The following is a 25,800-nucleotide window of genomic DNA, read 5'->3' as shown; positions in this document are numbered from 1 at the left end:
TTATATTTCAGTAAAGCTGGAAAAAAGTAGCCTTCCAAAATGTTTTTTTAAAAAGAAAATATGAGTTTTTTTAAAAAAGAAAGATTTTTAGAATATGAGAAAATGAGAATGTGAATATAAAAGTTACATAAAGGAATCATAACTTTTTGAATTACAGTACTTTCTTGTTTAAACTTGAGGTGTAAAATTGTAGGGGAACTGATAAGAAGTGTTTGGATAGAGCATACCTGCTCAGTCAAAATTTTCAATTGACGCAAGTTAATTATAAGTTTGAAGTACCCCTGCTTTATAGGTCATCCCCACTGAAGCAATAAGAGGGAAGGAGAAAGGAGGGGGCGGTGGCAGAGAAATGTATGCAAAAGACACCAAAAGATGGATAGAAGCAAGTGCGCATTAACATTATTTGTAACAGCCAAAATCTAGAGCCCATCCAAATGTCCTCAACCACAAAACAGATAAATTGTGGTGTGTACATAAGATAGACTGTTATATATAATAAAAATACAATAAGGATCCATTGCATAACATAATGAATGAAAGAAGTCAGACACAAAAGAACATATACTCTAATTTCATTTATATAATTGAAAAAAGACAAAACCAGTCTGTAGTGCCATAAAGTAGAATGGAGTTGCTTTGGGGAGGGGAGGATATCTTGGGAGGGGCACAAAGAGGACTTCTGTGGGCTGGTAATGACATTCTTCCTGTTGTCTGTCCCTTCATCCTCAGGGCTCTGACCTCTGTCATCATTTCTTTTCTCTCTGTATACTCACAGAGATGGCATGTATTCAGTTCCTCGGAACACAAAAGGCTTCCAAATTATTATCCCAGACTTTTGTTTCCTAACCTCAAGACAAGCATTTAGGAAAGTCTTCAGAACACTAATCATCTACTATACTCTGGGGGAAAGGGAAGGAAGAAAGCCAGGTTCGTGGTCAAATAATTTTAGGCAATATACTTCCTCACTTGGAAATTTATGATGTGCATTAACATGTTAAAGGCTCCTGTTTAACTGTGCTTGACCAAAAGTTTCTGCAACTTCTTTTTCTCTGAAGTCTTTGTTTTTCCCTTTAACATTCCCTGTGGCCCTGGTAGAATACACTTTGGGGACCACTGCTTCCAACCCTTTCAGCCGCCTGCCTGTAGGTGTCACAAGATGTATCAAATTCATACCCCCTCTTCCCAAGCAGAGCACAGCTTATCTTAGAGCCTTTTCCTCCTGCCTGCTTTCTGTGAGTGCCACCACAGTGTTTTGTCACCTTAGTCCTTCGCACAGAAGCGACTTTACATGCTTCCTTCATGCCCCACATCTAATCAGGCATCAAGCCCTAGGGATCATAGTCTTCACCTTTCTCTCCATTTCCCCTCCCTGCTCCCCAGTGACACTGGCTCACTCTAGACCTTTGTTGTGTTTTCACCGGGTCTATTGCAGTGGTCTCCAAGATCTGTAATCCAAGGCTCACCCTCACTCCTGAAGCCATCCTTTATACCCATTACCAGCATGAGCTTCTAGAGTATACAATGAGCCTGGTAGCCCCACCAGTTGGAACTGGTGTCATTTGTCCATTTACTTTCATAGAAGTTTGGATTCTGTAGCAGGGCCTATAGGGTTGGGGGAGCAGGGATGAATGGAGCCTGTCACCTGGCTCTACAGCCTCTCCTTCCTACAGGTCACCTACCACAGCAGGTCACTGTATACCCCTTCTCTCCCTTTGCCTGGAATTTCCTTTCCATTCTTGACCCTAAAGCTCCATAGAGCCAGTCTGGGGTTTAGTTCCAACATTGCCCTGTACTAGGTATCCTTAAACATTGTGGGCATCACTCAGTTTTCCTTGTCTGCAAATTGGGGATTGCCATAAACTCAGTACTTAGGGAAAAAATTATCTAGACTTATATTCTTTGAATAAAGCTATAACAACTCTTTACTTAAGATCTAATGTTTTATATCCAGTTGTTATACAGTCTAGAATTCAATCTAAAATTCTATGGTGCAAGCCAGGCTCACACACTACAAAATAGTTCAGGGCTGCTCAGGGAAAAGAATCAACCTTAGCAAAGTGTAAATCAGGACTGTCAGTGCTAGATAAAGGGTAGAAGTTAGTGAGGAAAGACAAAGCAATGTTTCCCCTTGAGAAGCATTTACCGTGCACCTACTATGTGCCAGGACCTGGCCTGGATAAGTATGACAGGGTCCCTATCTTCAGGGAATCAGATGTGTAAAATTCTTAATATTTGCAAATAAGTTTCTAGCAGCCATGGTAGAATTATATCCAGGACCCAGAGAGCCATCAGTATAGGAATAGATAATTCTGCTTGGTGAGAGGTGGAAGGGAAGACACATGTCAGAAAAGCCTTCATGGAAGGAGTGATGCTGAATCTGAGACCTGAGGGGTGAGCAGTGTTCACCTAGTAAATGAGGACAGCAACAGCCATCCCTTACCTCGGGGCAGTGTTTATACAGTACCCACTGGGGGTGGAGAAGTGATGAGGACTGTCAAAACTCTCTGTCCCTGTGGAGGATACAAGCATTAAACAAATGGATAATATGTCAGGAAGTGATGAATGCAAAGAAAAAACATGAAGCAGGGATGCTGGAGAATACAGAGGTGAAATGACATGGTGACTTGAGTTTACATTAAAATATTCAGAGTGGAAATGTTTAAGTGACTTTTAAATATTGAAATGAAACAATAAAAAGGGGCTAGGTAAGGTAAGAGTGGTAAAAATCCTGATTGTAGGTTGTTGGGTGTATGGATATAGTATTCTCTATACTTTTTTGTTTAAAGATTTTCTTAACGTAAAAATAAAGAAAAATAAAAGCAGTAGATACGAGGACAGGAGAGGAGGTGCGGCTCTGTTCCACAAGATTACAGAAGAACTCTCTAGTGAGGTGGGGCGTGTCAGTGTGGGATGTTTTCTTGACCCTGAGTGGAGATATCAACAAGCAGTCAGATCTGCAGATCTGGAGGTCAGGAAGGAAGTCTGGGCTAGAGAGATGTGTTGGGAGTTGGCAGTACATAGGAGGCATTTAAATCTACAGGTGTAGATATCCTGTGGGAGTAAGTGCAGATCTAAGAGGGAAGAGGACAAAGAACTGCGCTCAGCATCCCAGAGTCTAGGTCCTGGGGAAATGGGAAGTTCCAGCAAGGGAGACTGTCAGGGTTCCTTGGGAACTAAGAAAGATGTCCCAGAGGCCCCATGATTAAAGTGTTGCCATTGCATGAGATGCCACTGCAGGTCAGATGAGATAAGGCCTGGATGATGACCACTGGGTTTGCGATATGGAGGTCACATACCAAAAACTGTGTACTCACTGCCCAACTTTGGCAAACCTTAACATTTTGCTGCAGTAGTTTCAAAGGTTTGTATTTTAAAAATGAAACAAAACATTAAAGATATAGTGCCTTCATCCCTGATATCATTGCTGCATTCTGAACTGTCATCACACTTGCTTCAGTGACTGCCTGATACTCTTCTTTCCCGGATGGCATCCATTTGCAGTCCTGCTGGTGTTAGGGGTCAGGCGGATCACTTGTCAGGCAGACTGAAATGTACCTTGGTCTGTGTGTCCCTTCCCAGGCAGCCCCAATGCCTTTCTCAGACTGACTCCTTTAGCTGTTGTTCCCCTAGTCCCCATGTGCACACTCTCATGTTCTCTGGGCCCTGTGCAAGTGGGACCTCTTACAGTTCCATGGGTGTCCTGGGCCCCTCTGCCTTTGCCTTTCCTGCTGCCTGCAATGTGCCTGTTGCTCCCTCAGCTCGCTCCCTCACTCACCACCAGCCTGCCTGACTTCTACTCTGTGGCCCTTAACTTCTACTCTGTGGCCCTTAGCAGCAGTTTGTTGCAGTGTTTCCAAACCATCCTGAGCAGAACTAATGACTGCCTCATCCCATAGAACCTCTCTGTGTGTGTTTTACATTGTCTTTTATTTACCTGTGTGCTTATGAGAACCAAGCTAGCTAAAAAATGAACCAAGCTAGCATGAAGAATGACTGGGTTCCCCTGGTATCCCCAGTAGGTTGCTCTCAGAGCATGTGCTTCAGCCAATTGTGTGTAACTGCAATTTGCCTCTCCTCCCTGACCCCACATTCGATGTGCCCATCTCTCTCTTTCATGTTATACCTCCAGTACTTAACAGTACAGGCCCAGTGTGGACCAGGAGTTAGATGGCCTAAGGCCAAATCCAGGGACCATCACTCATGAGCTATATGACTTTGAAAAGCTATTTAAGTTGTTTGAGCCTCAGTTTTCTCACTGGAAAATAGAAACAATAATAGTATCTAATTCATTGGATTTTTGTGTGGATTCTATAAGGAAATGCTTGTAAAGCACTTAGAAGAGTGCCTAGCACAGAGTGAGAACTCCTTAATTGTTAGGAGCCGTTGTTATTATTATTACATAATAGTCAATATGCCAGTGGATACATGGACAGGTAGGTAAGTGGATAGATAACAGACCTTATAATCCTGGCACCTGCCCCCAGGCTTGTTTAATCATATCTGCTAGTAAGTGTTGGCTGAGTTGAAATCTAGTAAAATGTCTTCTTTAATATATACCTAATTCTAATAATGGGCAAATAAGAATATCTCACTAGATACAGTGATATAGTATCTCACTATATGCTATTTTGCAAAGTAGTTCTTGGTGACCTGACACTCAGGAAATTTGGTAGATGGTGTCTTCTCTTTCTCTCTATCTTCTGATAGTTACCTGCAACCCCACTTCCTTATAAATTTTCGTTAATTGTTCTTAACAGCAAAAATAGTATTTAGTCGATATAATTTACCCCGTTTTGTCAAGAACATTAACTAAAACAATGTAGAACAGTCATAACTGAGTCATTTGACTTCCTAATTCTGAATCAATCTGCAGACCAGTTTTCACAACACTTGTTTATATCCAAGTATAGTGATATTTTCCATTCCTTGTAAATTTACTTTTTCATTAAGGCAAATATCTCTTTCTTAAATATTCACCTGGGGAAAAATAACTCAGCATAGTTTGATATTGTTTATCTAGGATAAAATAATTATAAAGATTCCCTCTCAAAACCATGAAGAGTAAAACATATTGTTGCTTATCTAAAGTTTCTAACTTACAAAAACAAAAATGTGTGTGTTTCACTTCTTTGTGTGTAGGCGCCTCGTTCAGAAGCTCTCACTATCCTTGGTTCTCTTGTCTGCTTTCCAAATACCTACCGGGAGATCCCTCTATTGCGGTCAGTGCCGGAAGTGAATGAGGTCCTTACAGGGACTGAAGATGTCAAGGTATGTAACACATTTGACTGAATCTCAAGTTTAGCATTTTGTAATTCTAGCTACATGATTATCTCTTCCATTTGTCCTTGAAATTTTGGTCTATCTTTTAAATGTTCAATAGGTGTTTTTAGAAGCCTGTTTTAGGGGCTATAAATGTATTAGATTCAGGGCATAATGCAGTTAGACCTTATAGCTATATTCCTTGAGTGTTTTTTATTAGACCTGTTTATTATGCCTAGGGATCATAATTATGTAATAAATTATTCTTTGTAATAATTCTATTAGCTTAATTATGAATTATGCTGCATTAGTGCATCAAATTAATTTATAAGAAATCATTGAAATAAGCTAAATGTTCAACCCCATTATTGGCCTGATTAAATACTACTAATACTTTGAAATTCTAAATTATTCCTTGGAGAATAAAAGTAAGCATTTGTTCTCTCCTCAGCTGACTTTGAGGCAAACAAAAATGCTTTTACAATCCCAGAATCAATCAAACTATAATACATGATTATAATATATAATTCAATGTATAATATATAATCCAATTAAAGTGAAAGAACACCAGAATTTTCCTATCTGGAAGTCTCATTTGCTTTGAGAAGTTTTCATCATATACCAGAAACACTCTTCTCTAGCCTGGCTTAATTGCCCGTGGAGACCCTGTCACACTGCCCCTCCGAGCCCAGTGTTCTCCTTTCCCCAGGTTCTCCCTGATAGAAGAGCTCCCTGGTCCTTCGTAGCTCCTGGCTGCCTGGAACATGGTCAGAACATGTGGGAAACCAACTATGACACAAAGTTTTTATTTTACCTAATTTTGTGTTTTTAGCTTTACCTCATAAATATTTTGCTGAAGAATGCCACAAAGGAGCCAAATGAATGTGCAAGGTAAATGTTGAATAACAGGTAAACTACTTTAGAATTTTAAGGTACGCATTTATGCATAAACAGTTAATGCTAAAAACCACTCTTTCACATTACCCTTACACACAATAACAAGTATAGGAAGAATTATGTCAGGAACATGCTTTGCTTAATTATTTTAAAAGGCATCATTATGAAGTGAAAACAGTAAGGTGCAGAAGATTATACATGGTATGCTATCTTTTATGTAAGAAAAAGCAAGATTTCAAATATATACATGTATTCCCTGATAACCCTGATATTTCCTATAGGGTGTTTCAAAAGTCTCCATACAAAGGAAACATTTTATAATGAATATTTTGTAAATAAAGGTACATTTAGTCCAATTTCCCATTTTCCCTATGTATGGTGACTTTTGGGACACCTTGTATAAGAAAAAAAATGGAATTATAAGCCAAAATTAATAGAAATGGTATATTTATAGGGTAATGATTCTCAACCAGTGATGATTTTGTACCCCAGGAGACATTTGGCAGTATCTGGAAACATTTTGGTTGCTTCTGCCAGGCATCTGAGGATGCTAGCAGTGTAAGGTCAAGATAAGAGGTTTTCTGGGCCACTTACATGATGAAAAGCTTCTATTCCCAATGTGAAACCCAAAGCCAGGAACACTGATGAAAGGGAACACCTGTCTCTGGTCCTCAACTTCCAACCCCTGAAGTCACCAGAAGCCCAGCTCAGCCTCTTGCTGCCTCCTAGAAACTGGCTCATTCCAAGGCAGCAGCCCATCACTTGTCACCATCTTGTTAGCTCTTTGATGATTTTGAGAGTTTTTTCTTTTGTGTTTTGTCTAACTTTTTTGGTTACCTTCGGTGGATAGTTTAGTTCAAATTTCATAATATGCTGTTATCAGAAACTACATATTCATTATCAATTTGCTAATATTAAACTAAACTGGCATTTTGAGATTAACCCAACTTGGTTTGTGTGATACTAGGTCTGGCTTGGCTAATATTTTTCTTGGGAAAGTGGCATTTATATTCATGGCTTGTAATTTCCTTTCCCCGTTTTGCCCTTGCCATGTTTGGATAGGAGGTTATATAATCTCACAAAATGAGTGAAGTACTATTTCATTCTGTATAGTCAGAAGGAGTTTTTGCAAAATTCAAGTTAATATTCTTGTGTGTTTAGTAGGCCTTGATGGTAAAACTATCTAGGTCTAATATTTTCTTTGTGAGAAGGTTTACTACTAACTCATTCTCTTCAATGATTTTAGGAATATTAATGTTTTCTTTATTTGTTTTTTTGGGGGGTGGGCAGTTTTGATGAACCAAACTTTTCTAGGAATTTGTCCATTTCACCTAAGTTTTAAAATACACTGGCATATGAGTTGTCTCTATTGTCCTCTTATCTTTTATCTCTTCACTTCTATAGTTATATCCAATTTTTAATCTCTGACACTTTTTGTATATTATCTGACTTTTTAACTAGTCTTGCCAAAGATTTGTCAACTTTATTATTCTTTTTAAAAATTAGACTTTTTTCTTTTTTCATCCTCTCTATTCTATATTTGTTTCTATTTCTAGTTTCTGCTTGTTTTCATTTTTTCTTCTACTTTCTTTACATTTAGCTATTTCTTTTCTAAGTTGAATATTTAGTATATTCTCAGCCTTCCTCATTTATTAATATGAACATTTAAGACTATATTTTTTTCTAGGTACTATACTATATCTGAATTTTATAGGTTTTGATATATAATATATTTTCATTCCAAATTTTTTCTACTTTTCATTATGATTCTTTCATTGAGTCAAGAGTTGCTTAGAAATATGTTTCTTAATTTCCAAACATATAGTTATTTCTATTTATGTTTTTGTTCCTGATATCTTAGTTAATGTCATTACATATCAAAACATTGTTAAGATTTAGTTCATGGCCCAGTACATAATCAGTTTTTGGAAATGTTCCATATATGCTTGAAAAGAATGTGTGTACTATTCTTTAATTTTTGGACATAGTCTTCTAGGTGTGTCCACTAGATTAAAATTTTTTAATCATGTTTCAAATTTCTGTATCCAATATAATATTTTTCATCAGCTTGCTCACTTACTGAAAGACATACATTAAAATGAAGATACATGATTTGTTGCATAGACATTTAGAATTGTCCTATTTCTATAGTGAATCAAATTTTTTATACTTATGTAGTGAACCTTTTTATTTCTAAGGATGATTTTTTATCTTAAATACTTTTTATATCTTAAATACCACTTTGATACTGATTTAGCTGTTTATTATAATATAATCTCATAATTAACCATACTTTTAAATTAACCTTTCTATATTCTTTTCTTTTAGATGTCTTTGCCAAAAGTTGTCTGATTATTTATTTATTTATTTATTGACAGAGTCTTACTCTGTCACCCCAGGTAAAGTGCAGTGATGTCATCGTAGCTCACTGCAACATCAAATTCCTGGGCTCAAGGGATCCTTCTGCCTCAGCCTCCTGAATAGGTGGGACTACAGGTGTGCACCACAATACCCAGCTAAATTTTTTTTCTCTATTTTTAGTAGATATGTGGTCTCGCTCTTGCTCAGACTGGTCTGGAACTCCTGAGCTCATGCAGTCCTCCTGCCTCAGCCTCCCAGAGTTCTAGGATTACAGGCATGAGCCACCGCACCAAGCCTGATCTTTATTTTTTAATTTAAGCTTCAGTTCAGCATCTCCAACCTTTTTGGCACCAGCGACGGGTTTCATGGAAGTCAGTTTTTCCACGGACAGGGGCAGGGGGAGCTCAGGTAGTGATGCGAGTGATGGGGAGTAGCTTAGCTGTAAATACAGATGAAGCTTCACTGGCTTGCCCACTGCTCTCCTCTTGCTGTGCCGCTGACAATAAGTTTATTTACATTGTTATAATTACTATTCTGTTTGGATGTATTTCTTCTATGTTACACTTTACTTTTGATTAGGCCCTCTCAATATTTCTTTAATTTCTCTTATATCTTGCTTTCATTTCCTTCTCTCTCTCTCTCTCTCTCTCTCTCTCTCTCTCTCTTTCTTTTTCTTTATTCTATTTATTCAGTTTTCTTTAAGAAGTCATAGACTTCCTTTTAATTCTTTTAGAGGCTATCCTAGAAATTTTGACATGCATACTTACCAGTTCTGAAGTTAATCTCTCTTTATCCTATTCCTGAACAAGGCCTGTTCTACTGATTTTGCTCCTACCTCCCTACAGCTGCTCCTTTGCTGACCTCTTCTCTTCTACCTAACCTCTGACTGTTAGAGTGCCTCAGGGTTCAGGGCTGGGTCTATTCTCTCTGTGACTTCCTGGGTACTCTAATCCATTCTAACCAGTCTTTAAATACCATCTACTTGCTAATGATTCACAATTTATTTTTGGCCCTTTCAATGAATCCCTTATATATTCAGGTTTATATACTAAACTGCCTATTTGACATCTCAACGTGAATGCCTTAACATGTCCAGACTTAATACAACCACAGCTAAACCCTTGAGTCTGTCCTCTGACTCCCTTCTCCCACCCAGAGCCTGACTGTGCCTCAGATTTCATCTCAGCAAATGATACTACCATCTACCCAGGTTTACGGGGAAAACTCTTGATTTTTTCTTTTTCCTACAACCACTATATTCATATCATCAGCAATTCTTGACAATTCCTTTCCTCTGTCTTTTTCTTTAGTATAGAAAGCCAGATTTCTGTGCAGTTAAAAATAGAATAGAAATATGTATGGTATGGTCAGTTTTATTTGAAGAATAACTTGTCCTAGCACATTGTTTAGATAAAATAACAGTGAAATTTATTTTGAAAGCTATGTTCAAATATACTTTAAAATGTAGGGTTTATCTCATGTTTATGGTAAGTGTTATGTGTAGTATTTTAGGGAAAACAATTACAAACTCAATTTTGAACAGTTTTCTAAGATGTATGGTTTTCTTTCTCAAAAATATCTTGAAACAATAAAATGTAATAACTGATTCATTTCAACAGAAAAAGATATATGGGCTATGATGATTAACAAAAAATATGTCATTTGTGTTTCATTGAATATTTAAGTACTGAACCATTATCAATGTTTCTATTTGTCCTGAAAACTGGCCTATTGAGCATTCCTTATCTTTTCTGTCAAGAAGCCATTCTGTTAATGTATCTATAATTTTTGTGATTTTGTATTAACAGATTTGAAATATTTTGTCATTTTAAAATACCAAGAAAACATATTAAGTTTCATGAGAGTTTTCCTCCTTTTTCTTCTCTTTGAAAAGATGCATTGCCATTTGCTCCCTTGGGGTCTGGATATGTGAAGAGCTTGCGCAATGTACGAGCCATCCTCAGGTGAAAGAGGCCATCAATGTGATAGGCGTAACTCTGAAGGTATCACCAGTTTGTGATGTTTATTTGACAGCTATATTCCAGGCATTTAGCAGTTTTAGTTTGAATTAGCCCCATTTTTATCATCCCTTCCATTACAGAGAGGTTGCGATTCAAAATTCTTTCTCTGAGAGCATATGAATGCTGGGAGGTTTCCAGGAGGGGCCACCAATGGCTGCTTCCCCATTGGCAGATGCAGCCAGGCTGCCAGTAGCCTGGGTGTTCCTGGACCAAGCCCAGTGGCCAAATGGGGTTCCTCTGGTGGCTGAGAAGCTCCTGTGGCAAAGAGGACACCTGTCACCTGTTAATGGAAAGTGGGATTTTGTGCCATGGCCTCTTCTGCAGGCCTGGGAGAGGCCTCTGCAGCTTCCAATTCACCATCCAGCTGAACTTTGGGCACTATTAGGACATCTTCCTCTCCTTGTTAATGAAAAGAAGAGCTGCCATTTAGGGGGCACTCACGCTGTGCCAGAATAACGGTCAACTCTGAATACTCTTGTTAATCTCACGTCAGCTCTGCAAAGTAGATGTTATAATCCCTACTTTATGCCAGAGGAAGTCAAGGCCCAAAGAAATTAGGTTGCAATCCCAGTATCATGCAGGTGTAAGTGATAGAGCCAGCATTGAAAGCAGATCTGCCTGGCATTAAGGACATAATTGAACTTTCACAAGTACTGTCAGGCTGCTTCCTCATCCTGAGCTCCAATCCTGCTATGTCTTTTCCTGGCTCCTGCTTAGAAACGGTGGTAATAATTAGCGTTGCCATTTGTACTTGCGAATCAGTGAGTGCCTCGCCTCGTCTCTGCCAGGCACTGTGCTGAGGGTTTGTGGAAGTTCTCAGTTCAAAGGTAAGTGTCCCCATTTTACCAATAGAGGAACCGGGGTACAGGAGAGTTAAGGAACTTGCTTAAGCCTCTAGAGCAACCACCTAGCCAAGCCGTAGTTCAAACCCTGAGCCATCCATTTGACACCAGTATCTAGTCTCTTGCTTGCCCATTTCTGCTGCGTGCTTGCTAAAGTGAAAAAAAAGTTGGATATGAATTGTATATCAATGTGGATACCAACTCATTTTTGAAATATCCTTTCTCAATTCTAAGATCTTTCAAATTTTAACTTTTCTTAAATCTACATGTATATAGTTAATGTAAGTTGGTTCTCCCACCTCTACCCCTTACCTGGCAAAACTTTTAATAACTTGATGGTATCTTAGAATGAAGGACATATATATATACACACACACACACACATATACATACATACACACACACAAATACATGCATACACAGAGTCATGTGTTGCTTAATGATGGGGATATGTTCTGAGAAAGTATTATTAGGTGATTGCATCATTGTGCAAACATAGAGTGGACTTATGTGAACCCAGATGGTGTGGCCTACTATACACCTAGGCTATATGGTATAGCCTATTGCTCATAGGCTACAAACCTGAACAGCATGTTACTGTACTGAATACTGTAGGCAGTTGTAACTCAATGGTAAGTACTCATGTATCTAAACATATCTAAACATGAACAGGTACAGTAAAAGTATGGTATTATAATTTTATGGGACCACCATCATATATGCAATCCATCATTGACTGAAACATTGTCATGCGGTACATGACTATATATTTTTTACATAGTATAGAAGAGAGATGGAAATTGTTGACAAAGTAAAGTGGAGGAATAGAATAGTAGAGTGATAAATTTTCTTCTTTGTATTTCTACAAATCTGCAAAAGGTAAGGCACAAGAAAAAATTCAATTACCGCATATTGAACTCTTTGTCAGGCACAGTGTGTGGTTGTCCCATTGAATCGTCCCCCACTCTGGATAGATACTATTGTTCTCATTTTAGAAATAAAAAAAAAAAGGACTGAGGAAGGTCAAGGGACTGGCTTCAGCTCAAACTGCTAAGAATTCAGAGGGCCAGGATGCAGCCAGGCAGGTCTGCCTTTAACCATTGTTAATAACAGAGGAAAACTCATCGACTTCAGTCCTGGTTCCTCCCTCATGCCCTCTGATTCCCGGGCTGCTGTGCCAGCTGGGTTATTTTACTTTAGGACATAGTGCATACATCAAAGAACTGAGGACTAGAAGTGAGAGAGTTACTGCAAGAAACAAGGGAACAGCAACGACTTTGAGAAGAGGGGCCTTGGGGAGGCTTTAGGGCTCTGCCAGGAGGGAAAGAAATGAAATGAAGGAAGAGGAGAAGGCAGCAGGGGCCTCACCCCACCCCGCCCCCAGCCCAGCCTGCTGTGTGGGCAGCAGAGAGCACAGTTCTGGGAAGAGCTTCCTGCCTTATGGGCTCCACGCAGCTCTAGCCTCGCCTTGTGTGCCCTTCAGAAACCTTCCGCAAGGGTGACCCAGGTGTGCAGTGGATGTGAGAGGGCACAGCCAACCATGGGCTGGGGAGGTTTTCCCTGAGGGGTACTGATAGAAACCCACCTTGGGCCACAAGCAGTGGGTGGGAATGGTGCAGCCGGGCTGCTGCCCAGATGTTTGTTCATCCATGGTAGGGTAGCAGGTGGGTGGCAGGTATACAGTGGCTGAGGGGTTGGTTCTGAGCCACCGCCCTACCAGCTCTCAATGTCCCTTCCTGGAGGATGTTGGCCATGTGCCGCAGAGTGAGTTAGGCCAGGACTCAGGTGAGGTGCCCACGCCTGGTCCTCTTCCTGCCCCATATTCCTAGGTGTCATTGACTTTCCTCCTTCTTACCCTACCGTGGCTTCCAGGCTTGAGTCTTGCTGGTTGTACCCCCGGAACATCCCACGCTCCATCCCACCTATTGCTCCGAGTCCATCTTTCACACAGCTCACTCTGCTGGTTACTGAGCCCCTTGGCCAGGGTCACCAGCCCTAGTCTCGCCCCCACAGACCCACCCTCCATACTGCGGTCAAAGGGATCGTCCATGCACAGGTGTGACCAGCGCAACCCACAGGCTGGAGTACAAGGCATGGCGTTGAGGCATGGCATAGGTGAACAGGCCCCTGCCTGCCCCCATGAGACTGTCAGTTCCTCAGGTATAGGGGCTTTATCTGTCTTTACTTCTCTGCTCTTGGCTCAGTGCTGGCACATTGTCAGTACCCCATGACTGTGTGCTGTATGAATGAGTAAATGAATGACTTATTTAATCTCCACCATTCCCCACCTCACTCATCATGTGTCAGTAACACCCTGCTGCTTCCAGCCACCTACATCTGAACGAACTTTCCCAGCCTTTTTGTCTTGTCTGGCGTAGCTCTCATCATTTCCCTCTTATCTGTTTCCAGCTTCTTGAGTTCAGAGCCTTGCCAGCCTTATCTTTCTGCCCTGTGACCACTTTAGTGTGGCAGCAGTGCCCTCAGTACCCACTCACATTCCCCCATTCCCTCCGTGTTTCATCTTCACCATCCTTCAGGGGCCATGCTAGGGATACAGTGGTGAACAAGAAAGGCAGGGAAATAACACACACAGAAGACCAGCTCTGATAGCCCTGAAAGCCATGAAAGAGATACAGCAGGGGAGCAGGACGAAGCTGGAGAGCTGGCAGGGTGGCTGCCACTCTTTGGATGGGTGTGGCAGTCTAATGGAGGAGATCTGAAAGAGGTAATGGTGCCAGCCATGTGCAGAACTGGGGAATGAGTATCTCGGCAAAGCCGGGAGCAAAAGCAAAGGCCTCGGGCAGGAACAAGCCAGAGTGTCTGAGGATGGAAAGAGGCTAGTGGAGATCAGGTCATCTCAGGTCTGGATGGCCAGGGAAGGCTGTGAAGAGGCCCTTGTGTGCAGGGTCTACCACCCTGGTTTGCCTACTGCCTGTCAAGTGGGGGCAGTCAGTTAACTGTTTATTCTGTAGAATTTAAAATTAACCACCTTTCTCTTACCTTCTTCCTTATTCGGTGCATTTGTCACCGAGGTACTAGGCATTGACTTTTTGGTGTTGTTTATGTGGTGCATGTGTCAAGTGGAGTTAGCTTCATGTGACTTGGAGTGAGGTTTCCCTAGACCAAGGGACTCTGCTCTAGATAATGAAGTGTGGACAGCAGCATTGCCCCTCATCCCTCTCATGCACCCTTAGCATGAAAGAGTAAGACCTTGTAGGTATTGCCCCTTTAACTAGCCATCTCACAAGAAGTGGAAGCATCCAGAAGACCTTAGGGGTAACCTGAGACGCACACCAGCCTCAGGAAACAGACTGCAAATAATTCAGTGTACCATAACTTGTGAGTTATGTTCTCATAGTCTCTAGTTTTACACATTTCTTAGTATGTTATATAGTGAGTCGAGTTTTATCTCATAGGATAGAAAGTAATTTGATCAATCCCTGTTTCTCTATGTGTAAAACGAAAATAACATCTACCTTGCAGAGCTGTCAGTGAAGATTTATCAATGAGAGAAGGACTAAAATTTTTGTAAAAGGTTCAGCACACAGGGGATACTCAATAATGTACTACATTTTAACTTCCTCTAGTTGTCAAAAATGTGATTTATGTAAACCCACTAAGGAATTTGACATGGTTTTAATTTCCAATGATTAAATGCCAGCTACTTGTTTTTATAGAATGTTATGTGAATTAACACAACTAGGTTAGACAAGAGGCAGTTATACAATGGTGGTATGATTATCTATAATCTCTATGGTAATAGGATATATTTTTCATCAATTCAATGTAAAACAAATAAATGTAATCTATATAGAAATAGGAAGAAATAACAGTTTTGTTCTTCCTTAAGAATAATGCACCTATTAAGTTATGTATTTATTTTGGAAACTTGTTTCCTTTTATAGTTTTCTAACAAAACCGTCGCTCAGGTAGCTTGTGATATTCTTCAGTTGCTGGTTTCCTACTGGGAAAAACTTCAGATGTTTGAAACCTCCCTGCCTCGGAAAATGGCAGAAGTAAGTCTTTTTTCTGTAATGCTCAAACATAAGCATTTCCTTTTTATTGTATTTGATATTTGATTACATATAGATACTCAAATAATTGTTAGAGAACCCCGACTATTAAATTGCCACATGAGTCACTCGTTTTAAGATGAAATCGGACTGGTTCTTCTCAGCTGTGATCTCAAGCACTCCATAAAGAAGTCAGCAGTGTTCCAGGCAAAGGCTTATACTGGGGGAGTTTGAAAGGCAGACACAACAACAACAAAAAGACCTTTTATAGATTGGGCTACATTCATCAAGAGTAATTTGGATGGTGCCAACAAGGAGTAGGCAGCTGGTTATGATGCCCTGGGTGCAGGGGCGGAGGGGGTGGCTGCTGTGTAAAACAGGAGTCTCTCCCGGACTAAAGCCCTGGACCACACTTTCTGCCATAGCATGATTACCCAGCTGTAATGAGATTACTACTATAATAACCTCTGTGGAGGTAATTGGTGGGCGAGAGGGACAGAAGAAACAGGAAGAATCATTTTAGCAATATGCTGGAGGTCAGTTACATTCAAAGGTGCTTTGCTTATACATGAGCAGGTACCCTCACTCCCTTAGGTGTCTGGTGGTAAGGCACATCCATTCCTGCCGATTTTTATAGTTGCACTTTTAAAAATATGTCCTGTTCTTTATACATCCAGTGGTAACTCTTTGAGGGAATTTGATTTGTCCCTGTAAGGTCTTACAGGAAGAGAGAAGTGATACTGATGTATTTTCTCGCAGTGCTAGACAAATTTCACTGGTAAGATCACTTTGTTCTCTCAGAAACACATCAAAAGTCAAAAGCGATTTTTGACCTTAAGTAAAAAATAAAGCTTTGGACATAGAAAATGCTCCAAAATGTAAAGTAGTGTTTTAGGGTGACCATATAATATGTCATCTAAATAGCAATTCTTTTGAGAATAGAAGGGGTGTTGGTACACCAGGGAAGCAGGTGGTGACTGTGGTAATTTATAAGAAAATTAAATGGGAGCATTTTCATAATTTTTTCTTTTTTCCCTTTCATCATCATTCTCAACATAATTATTTTTGAAAGTATTTTTTGACTTCACTGTGAGAAATATGGAGACTGATGGTAGAAATTATGTGACTACAGAGAGAAATATTCCTTTGTCTGGGGTCCCCCAATTTCCCCACTAGTAGAGTAGAGTCCAGGCTTTTTGTCACCTTCCTCTAGTGAGTTGGCACCAAACTGGGTTTAGATGCAAGGTCATCTCGGGACTCTTAACATAGGCTTCCAAAATTATTACTATGGTCTGTTTGATTGTTGATTTATTTTTCATACAGATCCTCGTGGCCACAATTGCTTTTCTTTTACCAAGTGCAGAGTACTCCTCAGTGGAAACAGACAAGAAGGTAGGTGGCAGATTAGCTGAGTTTTCCCTAGATGTTTTTTTTTAATAAGATATATAATAATATTACAGGTAGTGATATCCTTTATAATATCCTTCTATATTGGCCTTAACAAGTCGTTCCTGTGAAAACACTATTTATTTACTTACTTACCTACCTACCTACCTTGCATTTGCACGTCCATTGAATAATTACTGTATGCAGGGACAATTCTGTTATTTATTATTACAGGTAGTGAGGTTTAAAGTGTAAGTTACTTGACATATTTTTCTTCCAGTTCATTGTGTCCTTGCTCCTCTGCCTCTTGGACTGGTGCATGGCGTTGCCGGTGAACACCCTTCTCCACCCGGTGTCCACAGTGGTCCTCGAGGAGCAGCACTCATCCAGAGCCCCCTTGCTGGATTATATCTACAGGGTGAGCTTCCACCTGGGCCTCGGGGCATGGAGTGTGGATTTATGTGTCAGAGAACTACCAAAATGTTTTATGCATTTACTTATTTATCATTGCCCTTTTGAAAGAATGTGTGATGGGATTAAACATTTAAAAAAAATTAATAAGGATTGAAAAGCAGAACGGAGGTATTTGTAGAGAAGCAGTGGTTACTAAGTTAAAGGTGCATGCATTTTTACATGACTGTCATCTTTAATCTTTAAACAACTGCAATTTGGTCAGAAACCCCCAGTTTTCATGGAACATAGTCTACTTTGTTTAAGAAAGAACTGTTTATATTATAGGAATATCTACAGCATTAGTTTTTCTCCTTTCCTCACTCCCGGCCAAATAGCTTCTCTTTAAATTAATTATTAATTTATTTTATTGATACATATTAGATGTCTGTATTTTCAGGGTACATGTGTATAATTTGATACTGTCATATATAATCAAATCAGGAAAATTGGGATATCTGTTACCTCAAATATTTATCTTTTCTTTATGGTAGGAATGTTCAAATTATTCTCTTCTAGCTCTTTTGAAATGTACAATTAGTATTAACAATAGTCACCCTACTGATGTATTGAACACCAGGTCTTATTTCTTCTACCTAAGTGTATGTTTCTATATAGCATTAGTTTGACAAAATTTGTTTATCAAAGGAAGAAAGAGGTATAATGGTCCCAGTAATCTCTTTGCCTTAAAAAATCTGAAGAAATAAATTAAGAAAATATATCACATCAAAGTAATCAGCCTTATCATTATTTAAAATATTCTATAATATTATTTAAAATATTCTTTTTTCAATGCCCTGGTACCCCAATGTATGACTAGGTGTGGCATTTACTCTAGACTATTTATAATGTCCTAAATGGTCTCTCAAACTTTGTTTATAATTTACATGTCTGTTGAATAATTGCTATTATTGATAAAAATTGGGTTTTTTTAGTAACAAACTTTTAATTAAAAGAAAGACTCCAAGTCAGAAAGTGATTGCTTTGTTGCCTTATTGTAAAATATATTTAATTTTTTAAAAAAACCACTTAACCATGGTTGAAATTCTACTAAAAATTATTTGTGTATTTTTAGTAACAAACAACTTTTTCAATGGTCAAAGATTCTAATAAGTATATTAGGATTAATCAGATACTTCTGTTATCTTCGTTGCTTATAAACCTGTATGAGGCATGGCTTGGGCCAACTAAATTAGCCAATCATTTTATATTCATCTCTTTTCTGACTCATTTATTTTCTTAAAAAGATTTCTCTTAAAATTGCTTTACCAATATAAAAGTCGCCTCATAGTAAACATGATTCATACATTTATTGAACAACTCTTGTATTTTTAAAGTACACTTTTAATCGAACTATAACATGCTTCCAGAAAACTGAATCAATCTGTAAGAGAGAGCTTGATGAATTCTTAAAGTGGATAAGCACACCTATAAAATCAGAGCTGAGATCCTGGAGCAGAACATTCCTAGCATTTCAGAAGCCCCCACTGTGCCTCCTCCTAGCCCCTAAGTCTACATACATGCCTCAGAGTGACCACTATCCTGCCTAACACCATAGATTAGTTTTGCTTATTTTTGAACTTTATATAAATAGAATCATACAGTATGTCCTCTGGTGTCTGACATCTTTCATTCAACATTATTTTTTGAGTGATTTTTTTCATACTTTTGTCCGTAGTTGTAGATTTTTTGCTCTTGCTATATAGTATCATATAGTGAGAATAAACCACAATTTATTTATCCATTTTACTGTTGATAGACTTCTTACCCAAACCTGTTTAGAGTTTTGAACCATAAAAAAAGTCCTGTGAACATTCAAGTACTTTTTTGTGAGGGGCGGCAGTATGCATATGTATGCATTTCTGTTGGCTGTATACCTAAGAGTGGAGTTCCTGAAATACACGTGTTCTACCTTGATAGTGAACACCAAATAATTTTCCAAGAGGTTGTGCTAATTTGCACTGTCACCAACAGTCTGAGAATTACAGCTGCTATGCATTCTTGATAACAGTTGGTGCTATCAGATAGGTATATAATGGTATTGTCTTGTGGTTTTAATTTGTATTTTTTTACATTTAGTGGATTTTGACTAATAGAAATTAGTTCTCTCAATGACACAACCTCAATTTTTACATTAATAAGAGAGCCACCATAAACATTTTTCTATACTGATTTTTTGTTGGAAGAGGACATATTTGGTGGCCACCCCTGCCGACTACAATCTTTGGTAGTTTTTAGCCATATACAAAGAGTACCTGATCACAAGCTCTCCTGCCATGTGAGCAAACCAAAGCTAGTCATCTAAAATTGAATTTAGTTTATATAAATATATTTAACTCAAAGATGTTTCTTTAGTTACCTTGGTTTTTATAAAAATCAGCTTTGAATTTATGATCTTGAATTTATGATTAAAAAGTAAAATTTGTTACAATTATTATCTCATTTATACATTTTGGGCTATTCAAGACGATTTGCATTCGCATAGCATGTATGTGTACAAAAGCTCAAATGAGCATATAGAACTTCAACCAACTGCAATTTGTAGACAACCAGTGAACTTTTAAGAATCTAATGTTGCAAAAAAAACAAGAATACTTTAAAAATTGTATTAAGTTAGCTCTTATAATTCATGGGATCAAGTTACCAGATTTAAACTAATGACCAGTCATGCAGTGCACTAATGGCCTCTGCTTGTTGTGCTCATTCTGCCGTCCACCACAAGTGGCTTATCCCATTGCCGCTCTATAGTTCCTTCTACTTGTGTCACTGTTCGTGGACTTGGGAGGAATTAGATATGTGTAGTCACACAGGATGGTGAAATAAGCACTTGTTCACTTTTGCTTTCTTTTTGCCTTGAGAATATATTTATTGGCATTGATGTGAAAGGAGCAAAATAAACTCGCTAATAGCAAGAAGATATTTAAGAATGGATGGCTGGGCGGGGTGGCTCACACCTGTAATCCTAGCACTTTGGGAGGCCAAGGTGGGAGGATCGCTCAAGGTCAGAAGTTCAAAACCAGCCTGAGCGAGACCCTGTCTCTACTAAAAATAGAAAGAAATTAACCCACCAACTAAAAATACATATACAAAAAATTAGCCTATACAAAAAATTAGCCTGGCATGGTGGCGCATGCCTGTAGTCCCAGCTACTCGGAAGGCTCAGGCAGGAGGATCGCTTGAGCCCGGGAGATTGAGGTTGCTGTGAGCTAGGCTGACGCCATGGCACTCACTGTAGCCTGGGCAACAAAGTGAGACTCTGTCTCAAAAAAAAAAAAAAGAATGGAAATGATTTGATATTTTCAAGTCTTCCCAAGCAGGAGTCCTAGCTCCTAAGTGCTGTGGTATTTTGACAGATTATGTTTTTACAGGTTCTACACTGTTGTGTTTGTGGCTCGAGCACGTACACCCAACAGAGTCACTACACCCTGACGCTGGCTGACTTGTCATCCACGGATTACGACCCCTTCCTACCACTGGCAAATGTGAAGAGTTCTGAGCCAGTCCAGTATCATTCATCAGCAGAATTGGGTAACCTGCTGACTGTTGAAGAGGGTGAGTGTTCTTCCAAATGTGAATCTCTTCGGAAAGATTGTAGCCTTTTGTCCATGCATGCTTGTGTTATCTTTTAAAAATCTAGTTGTTGAAGTTGAAATCCTGGTTCCTAGGGTCCTCTTTGATGGCAAAATCTGTCTCATTGCTTCTTTTTTCTCCTCTCTTCCTCTGGCTTTCCATCTTTGTCACTGAAATGGTTTTTGTGTTAATATTATTGAGGACCTATATGTCTCATATCTGTGGAACTCACAAAAAGGCTCAGGTAAATTTTTCCATAACCTTATGGAGAGAAAGGTTGTTAAGACCTCACTTGATAACATTTCTGTTACATTTCTTTTTGTGACGGACTTACAGAAAAATAGAAGTCTGTGTCACCTAATCTATCTGCATGGGGCAGTCCAGCTCAGCATCTCTCCAGTAACCTGGAGACTCTCCTCAAGCAGGACTTCCTCAGACTCCTTCCCCTGGAGTTCAGTTTTCATTTATTAAAATGGCTCGATCCTCAGACTTTAATTACATGTGGCCTCATCTCTAAGCAGCAGAGTAAGGTGATGAGTGCCTGTTACAGAGGTGTGGCAGACTGCTTGTAAAAAATTGGGCTGACAGATAGATGATTCTGTTCGGGATGCTTTGCACTGGAAGGAGGTGTATTTGAAAGCCATTTTGAGAATGGAGCACTGGAGGACCATGAAGCCTTTGAAACCTCATCACTAATTCGGCACAGTACCGGAGTGTCTGCACCTTACTACAGAGATGGACTTCTCTGTACAGAGTCGGATGGCTTGTCTGCAAAGCTGTGGGATGTGAGCACAGGACAGTGTGTTTATGGCACCCAGACTCACACTTGTGCAGTGGTGAAGTTCGATTAACAGAAGGATGTGACGGGCTCCTTTGATGATACCATGGCCTTCTGGGAGTGGAGTTCTGGAGCCAGAACCTAGCACTTCCGGGAGTACGTGGGGTTGCCCTTTTCCAAGAGTTTTTAAAATTACTTTAGCCTCATCCCTTAAAGCCAAGAGCCAAGAATATGAAACCTTTTTTTTTTTTTTAATTTAACCTGTCTTTATTTCCTCTTTAACAGTCATTGCACTTATTTCTGTTATTCTTATTTGGAATGTTTTCCTGAATTTTGCTTCTTCTTAGCCCATTTTAAAACTCTTCTGTGTACCCTTATGCTGAGAGAGGTAGTTTTCCTTCTCTCCTATTTCATTTATATCCTGGTGAGTAGTCAGTCCCCTTTGCTTTTATCAGATTCCATATCTCCAAATTGAGTAAGTCTTATACGTGTCAATTCAGTCCACTCTGTTGGCAGAATTAGGGCTGAAAGTCCTTTGGATTAATGGTGGTTCCCAGATTGTGTGGTCCACACATATTATATCCAGTTGGAGCTTGGCTGACAATTGATTAGAACAAGCTATCACTTAGAGATAAGGTGAAAGAAACAGGTACCTGAATGTTTCCTAATAAATGTAAAGCAGCCTTATTTTGCAGAAAACTGGTCATTTGAATGCAGCCTTGAAGCTTGAGCTTCTCCCGCTGTTACATTTTATTTTGGAGTTTTGTGTAGAAACTGTATTGAGCCATTTCCTACCCTCTTGTACAGCAGCTCCCTTCTTCTTTTCCCTGTTTACCTACTGCGTTAGCCTCTGAGAGTCATAGTCTATGCTGTTAAGCATCCCATGTATGAACAGCTCCCGGGACTCCCTAAACAGGTTGGGTCCCTCTCATGTAGGTGTACCAATAACCTCTATTACCATCATACCACTCACCGTACAAGTAGGTATGGTCATCTTACTTCCCCACCAGACTCTAAGCTCCTTAAGGACAGCAATCCTGCCTGTCTTGTTCACCCTTACATCGTGAGTTCATTGTGCTGTACCTGGTGCTCAGTAATTCTTTGAAGTAAACCTACCTGCTTTACTGATTAAAAAAAAAGCAAATGTTTTTAGTTTACCTTCCTATACATTCTTCTTCAGCCTTTGGTATCTGCTACCATTCATTCATTTGTTTTAGAAATTAATATTTAAAGGTACATGATTTAGTATGGAGCTTATATATTAAACTGAGTGTGATAGCCCAAAAATAAATAAATAAATAATTTGGGGCATTACATTTCTTAGTTGTGTGGAAATCATACATGCTTCTACTGGGGTTGGGGAAGAAGAGCTTAATTTCAGAGACAGATAGATGTTGATGACCTGCTTCTACAAAATGAGTTTTTTGATATGAAATTTTGTTTTGCATTAGCGAATATAGATGATTTCTTATGCATTCAAAAGAAAAAATTAAGAAATCCAAGAAAACTCAGGATAATCTTATTCCCCTCAGTCATTACACAGAATTTTTTAGATTCTGGGATTTGCTTGTTTCTTTCTACGATATATACATCATAAAATTGGTGTGTTATAAGTAAGTTGTTAGGATTTTTCATGTCTGGGGAGGTGTTTAGCATGAAAAAGCATACTTACAGTTATTTATGTTTTAATTAATATTTGGTTTTTCATGTTGTGAAGTAGTAATTTCAATACATACTTATGGATTTAGTTTATCTACCTCTTCCTTATACCTCATTTTACAAGGCCCATTTTATACATACTCTTGCCAAAGTCTTCCTATACATTTTAAGTATTAAAAATTTTACAAATCATTTTCTCTTCGGCATTTAATTATAAACTACAAATTTACTTAAAGCCGCTTAAGTATTTCCATGAATTGTTAGTATGTCAGATTCTCTTAAATATTTAAAATGTCCTAACAACAAAACATAAATTATCACAATGATTACCAAACAAATTGCTTCAATATATTTAAACAGTCACAAGCTTGATCCATTTTTTTTTAAATCGGGTCTACGTTTACCCTACTGTGGGGAGCAAGGTAACCTATCTGGTCCACTCCCCAAGACCCCAGTCACCCTTCTGACTATGATTTTTGCCCTCACCAGTGCTCTCTGAACTGTCAGCTCTTTAAGGACAGAGGTATTTCTCTTTTGTTTATAGCCATATCTACAGATTTTTAAATGCCCCTCTCAGAATGAAACCTTCATGTAAGTTGATTCTTTCAGCAATCTATTTAAATTGTGCTTTTAAATTCAAATAGAATTAGTGTCAACAAAGAAAATAGGGTGAAAAAATTCTCAGACTTGAAAAATCAGACATTCTAAGTACACACTAAAATCTGGTGAGGTTCAGTTTTCATCTTTATTTGCTACTGCCTCTTTATGTTTCTTTACTGCCGTTTACAGAGAAGAAGAGAAGGAGTTTGGAGTTGATCCCCCTGACTGCCCGAATGGTGATGGCCCACCTGGTGAACCACCTGGGACACTACCCCCTCAGCGGGGGCCCTGCCATGCTGCACAGCCTTGTCAGCGAGAACCATGACAATGCCCATGTGGAGGGCTCTGAGCTGTCCTCTGAGGTGTTCAGGAGCCCAAACCTGCAGCTGTTTGTCTTTAATGATAGCACCCTTATCTCCTACCTTCAGACGCCCACGGAAGGACCCGCAGGCGGATCACCAGTGGGCGCCCTCTCCGATGTGAGAGTGATCGTGAGGGATATCTCAGGGAAGTATTCTTGGGATGGTAAGGTTTTATATGGACCTTTGGAAGGCTGCTTAGCACCCAATAGAAGAAATCTTTCATTCCTGATTTCGGGCTGGCATAATCACACATTTGGACCTCAGAAAGATTTTTCTCAAATTGAGGAGGGAGATGATGCCCTTGACAAATTACTTGAAAACATCGGCCACACAAGTCCTGAATGCCTTCTACCATCACAGCTAAATCTAAATGAGCCTTCCCCACCCCCACGTGGAATGAACTGTGACCAAGAGAAGGAAATCATTGAGGTCATTTTGCGCCAAAGTGCTCAGGAAGATGAGTATGTCCAGAGATGTAACTCTGATTCTTCGATGAAAGTCACCAGCCAAGGACAGCCCTCGCCAGTGGAGCCCCAAGGACCCTTTTATTTCTGCAGGTTGTTGCTCGATGACTTGGGAATGAATTCTTGGGACAGAAGGTAATAATCCACACTAGTCCTCCAACTATTTTATCGTCATTTTCATGTGGTTTTTCTCTTAATCAATTTGCAGTTAGAGAAGAAGAAAACAAGTGTAGAACTTTCTCTATATCCACATTTACACCTTATTTTCTGCTGCTGAATTTAAGCCAGAAATGAAACTAATTGTGCTGTACTGGTATACAGATTGAATTGCAAACATCTGTTGGATATTTTAAAGGGTATCAAGCATTTTCTCTGTGTGTCTGTTAGTGTGTGTGTGTGTGTGTACATATGTATGTATGTGTGTGTGTTTAATTACTTCTCTGTCCATTATTATTTCTACCTTCATGCAAAAAGTGGATATACTACAAAGGTTTAGGACTAAACCACAGTCTAACCTTAGGTCTGATAAGGGAAGAAGACTTGTTACAACTCTGATAAAGGATAGAATGACAAATGAGTTAAAGAGGAACGACTAAATCCTATGGGAAGTGCAGAACAATGGAAAAGACTTTGTGGAACAAGATGGATTTGAGTTGGACGCTGATAGGAGTTTTTAAGGATAGAAGTGGGAAAAACAGATTCACAGCAAAACTGACAATGAAAACAGAAAGACAGGCACATGCACACAAGCCACACACTGAGTGCTGCAGGGCCATTGGTATCTCTGGATAATAATGGGATGTGGTGGAATTTTTATGCCTTTACGTGTTTTAAGGAGGATGAGCTCATACTGTACATTTCTATCACAAATCTTTTGTGAGCGAGGCGGTAGATGATGGGTGATAGGTAGGTTTAATAATTGATTGATTGATTGAAAAGCAGCAAAATTGATCTGTGATCACAGTTTTCTTCCATCTGTTTATAGGAAGAATTTTCATCTGTTGAAGAAAAATTCAAAATTATTGAGAGAGCTAAAACATCTGGACTCCCGTCAGTGGTATGTAAAAGTATATCAAACCACTTTTTTCCTATTTGTCTTTGGGTATGCTTGGATAACACATATGGCTGCAGGAATTAA

At 39.2% G+C, this 25,800-nt stretch overlaps 1 protein-coding gene and 1 pseudogene across 3 annotated transcripts in view; both read left to right on the top strand.

The window, feature by feature from the left end:
- The window catches only part of RALGAPA2 (Ral GTPase activating protein catalytic subunit alpha 2), a 307,449-nt gene that overhangs the window by 158,659 nt on the left and 122,990 nt on the right, over positions 1-25,800 (top strand). For all 3 annotated transcript variants that reach the window (XM_012757359.2, XM_012757358.3, XM_076011174.1), the window contains 9 exons: positions 5,140-5,268; positions 6,092-6,150; positions 10,412-10,520; positions 15,286-15,396; positions 16,717-16,785; positions 17,060-17,197; positions 20,598-20,781; positions 24,026-24,797; positions 25,648-25,719. In XM_012757359.2, coding sequence (XP_012612813.2) covers positions 5,140-5,268; positions 6,092-6,150; positions 10,412-10,520; positions 15,286-15,396; positions 16,717-16,785; positions 17,060-17,197; positions 20,598-20,781; positions 24,026-24,797; positions 25,648-25,719 — 1,643 coding nt within the window. The remainder of the gene's footprint in view (positions 1-5,139; positions 5,269-6,091; positions 6,151-10,411; positions 10,521-15,285; positions 15,397-16,716; positions 16,786-17,059; positions 17,198-20,597; positions 20,782-24,025; positions 24,798-25,647; positions 25,720-25,800) is intronic.
- On the top strand, positions 20,792-21,767 carry LOC142861136 (F-box/WD repeat-containing protein 2 pseudogene; annotated as a pseudogene).

This window comes from Microcebus murinus, chromosome 16 (assembly GCF_040939455.1).
Source record: "Microcebus murinus isolate Inina chromosome 16, M.murinus_Inina_mat1.0, whole genome shotgun sequence".
NCBI classification, from domain to species: Eukaryota; Metazoa; Chordata; class Mammalia; order Primates; family Cheirogaleidae; genus Microcebus; species Microcebus murinus.
This window is presented reverse-complemented; position numbering and strand designations above follow the sequence as displayed.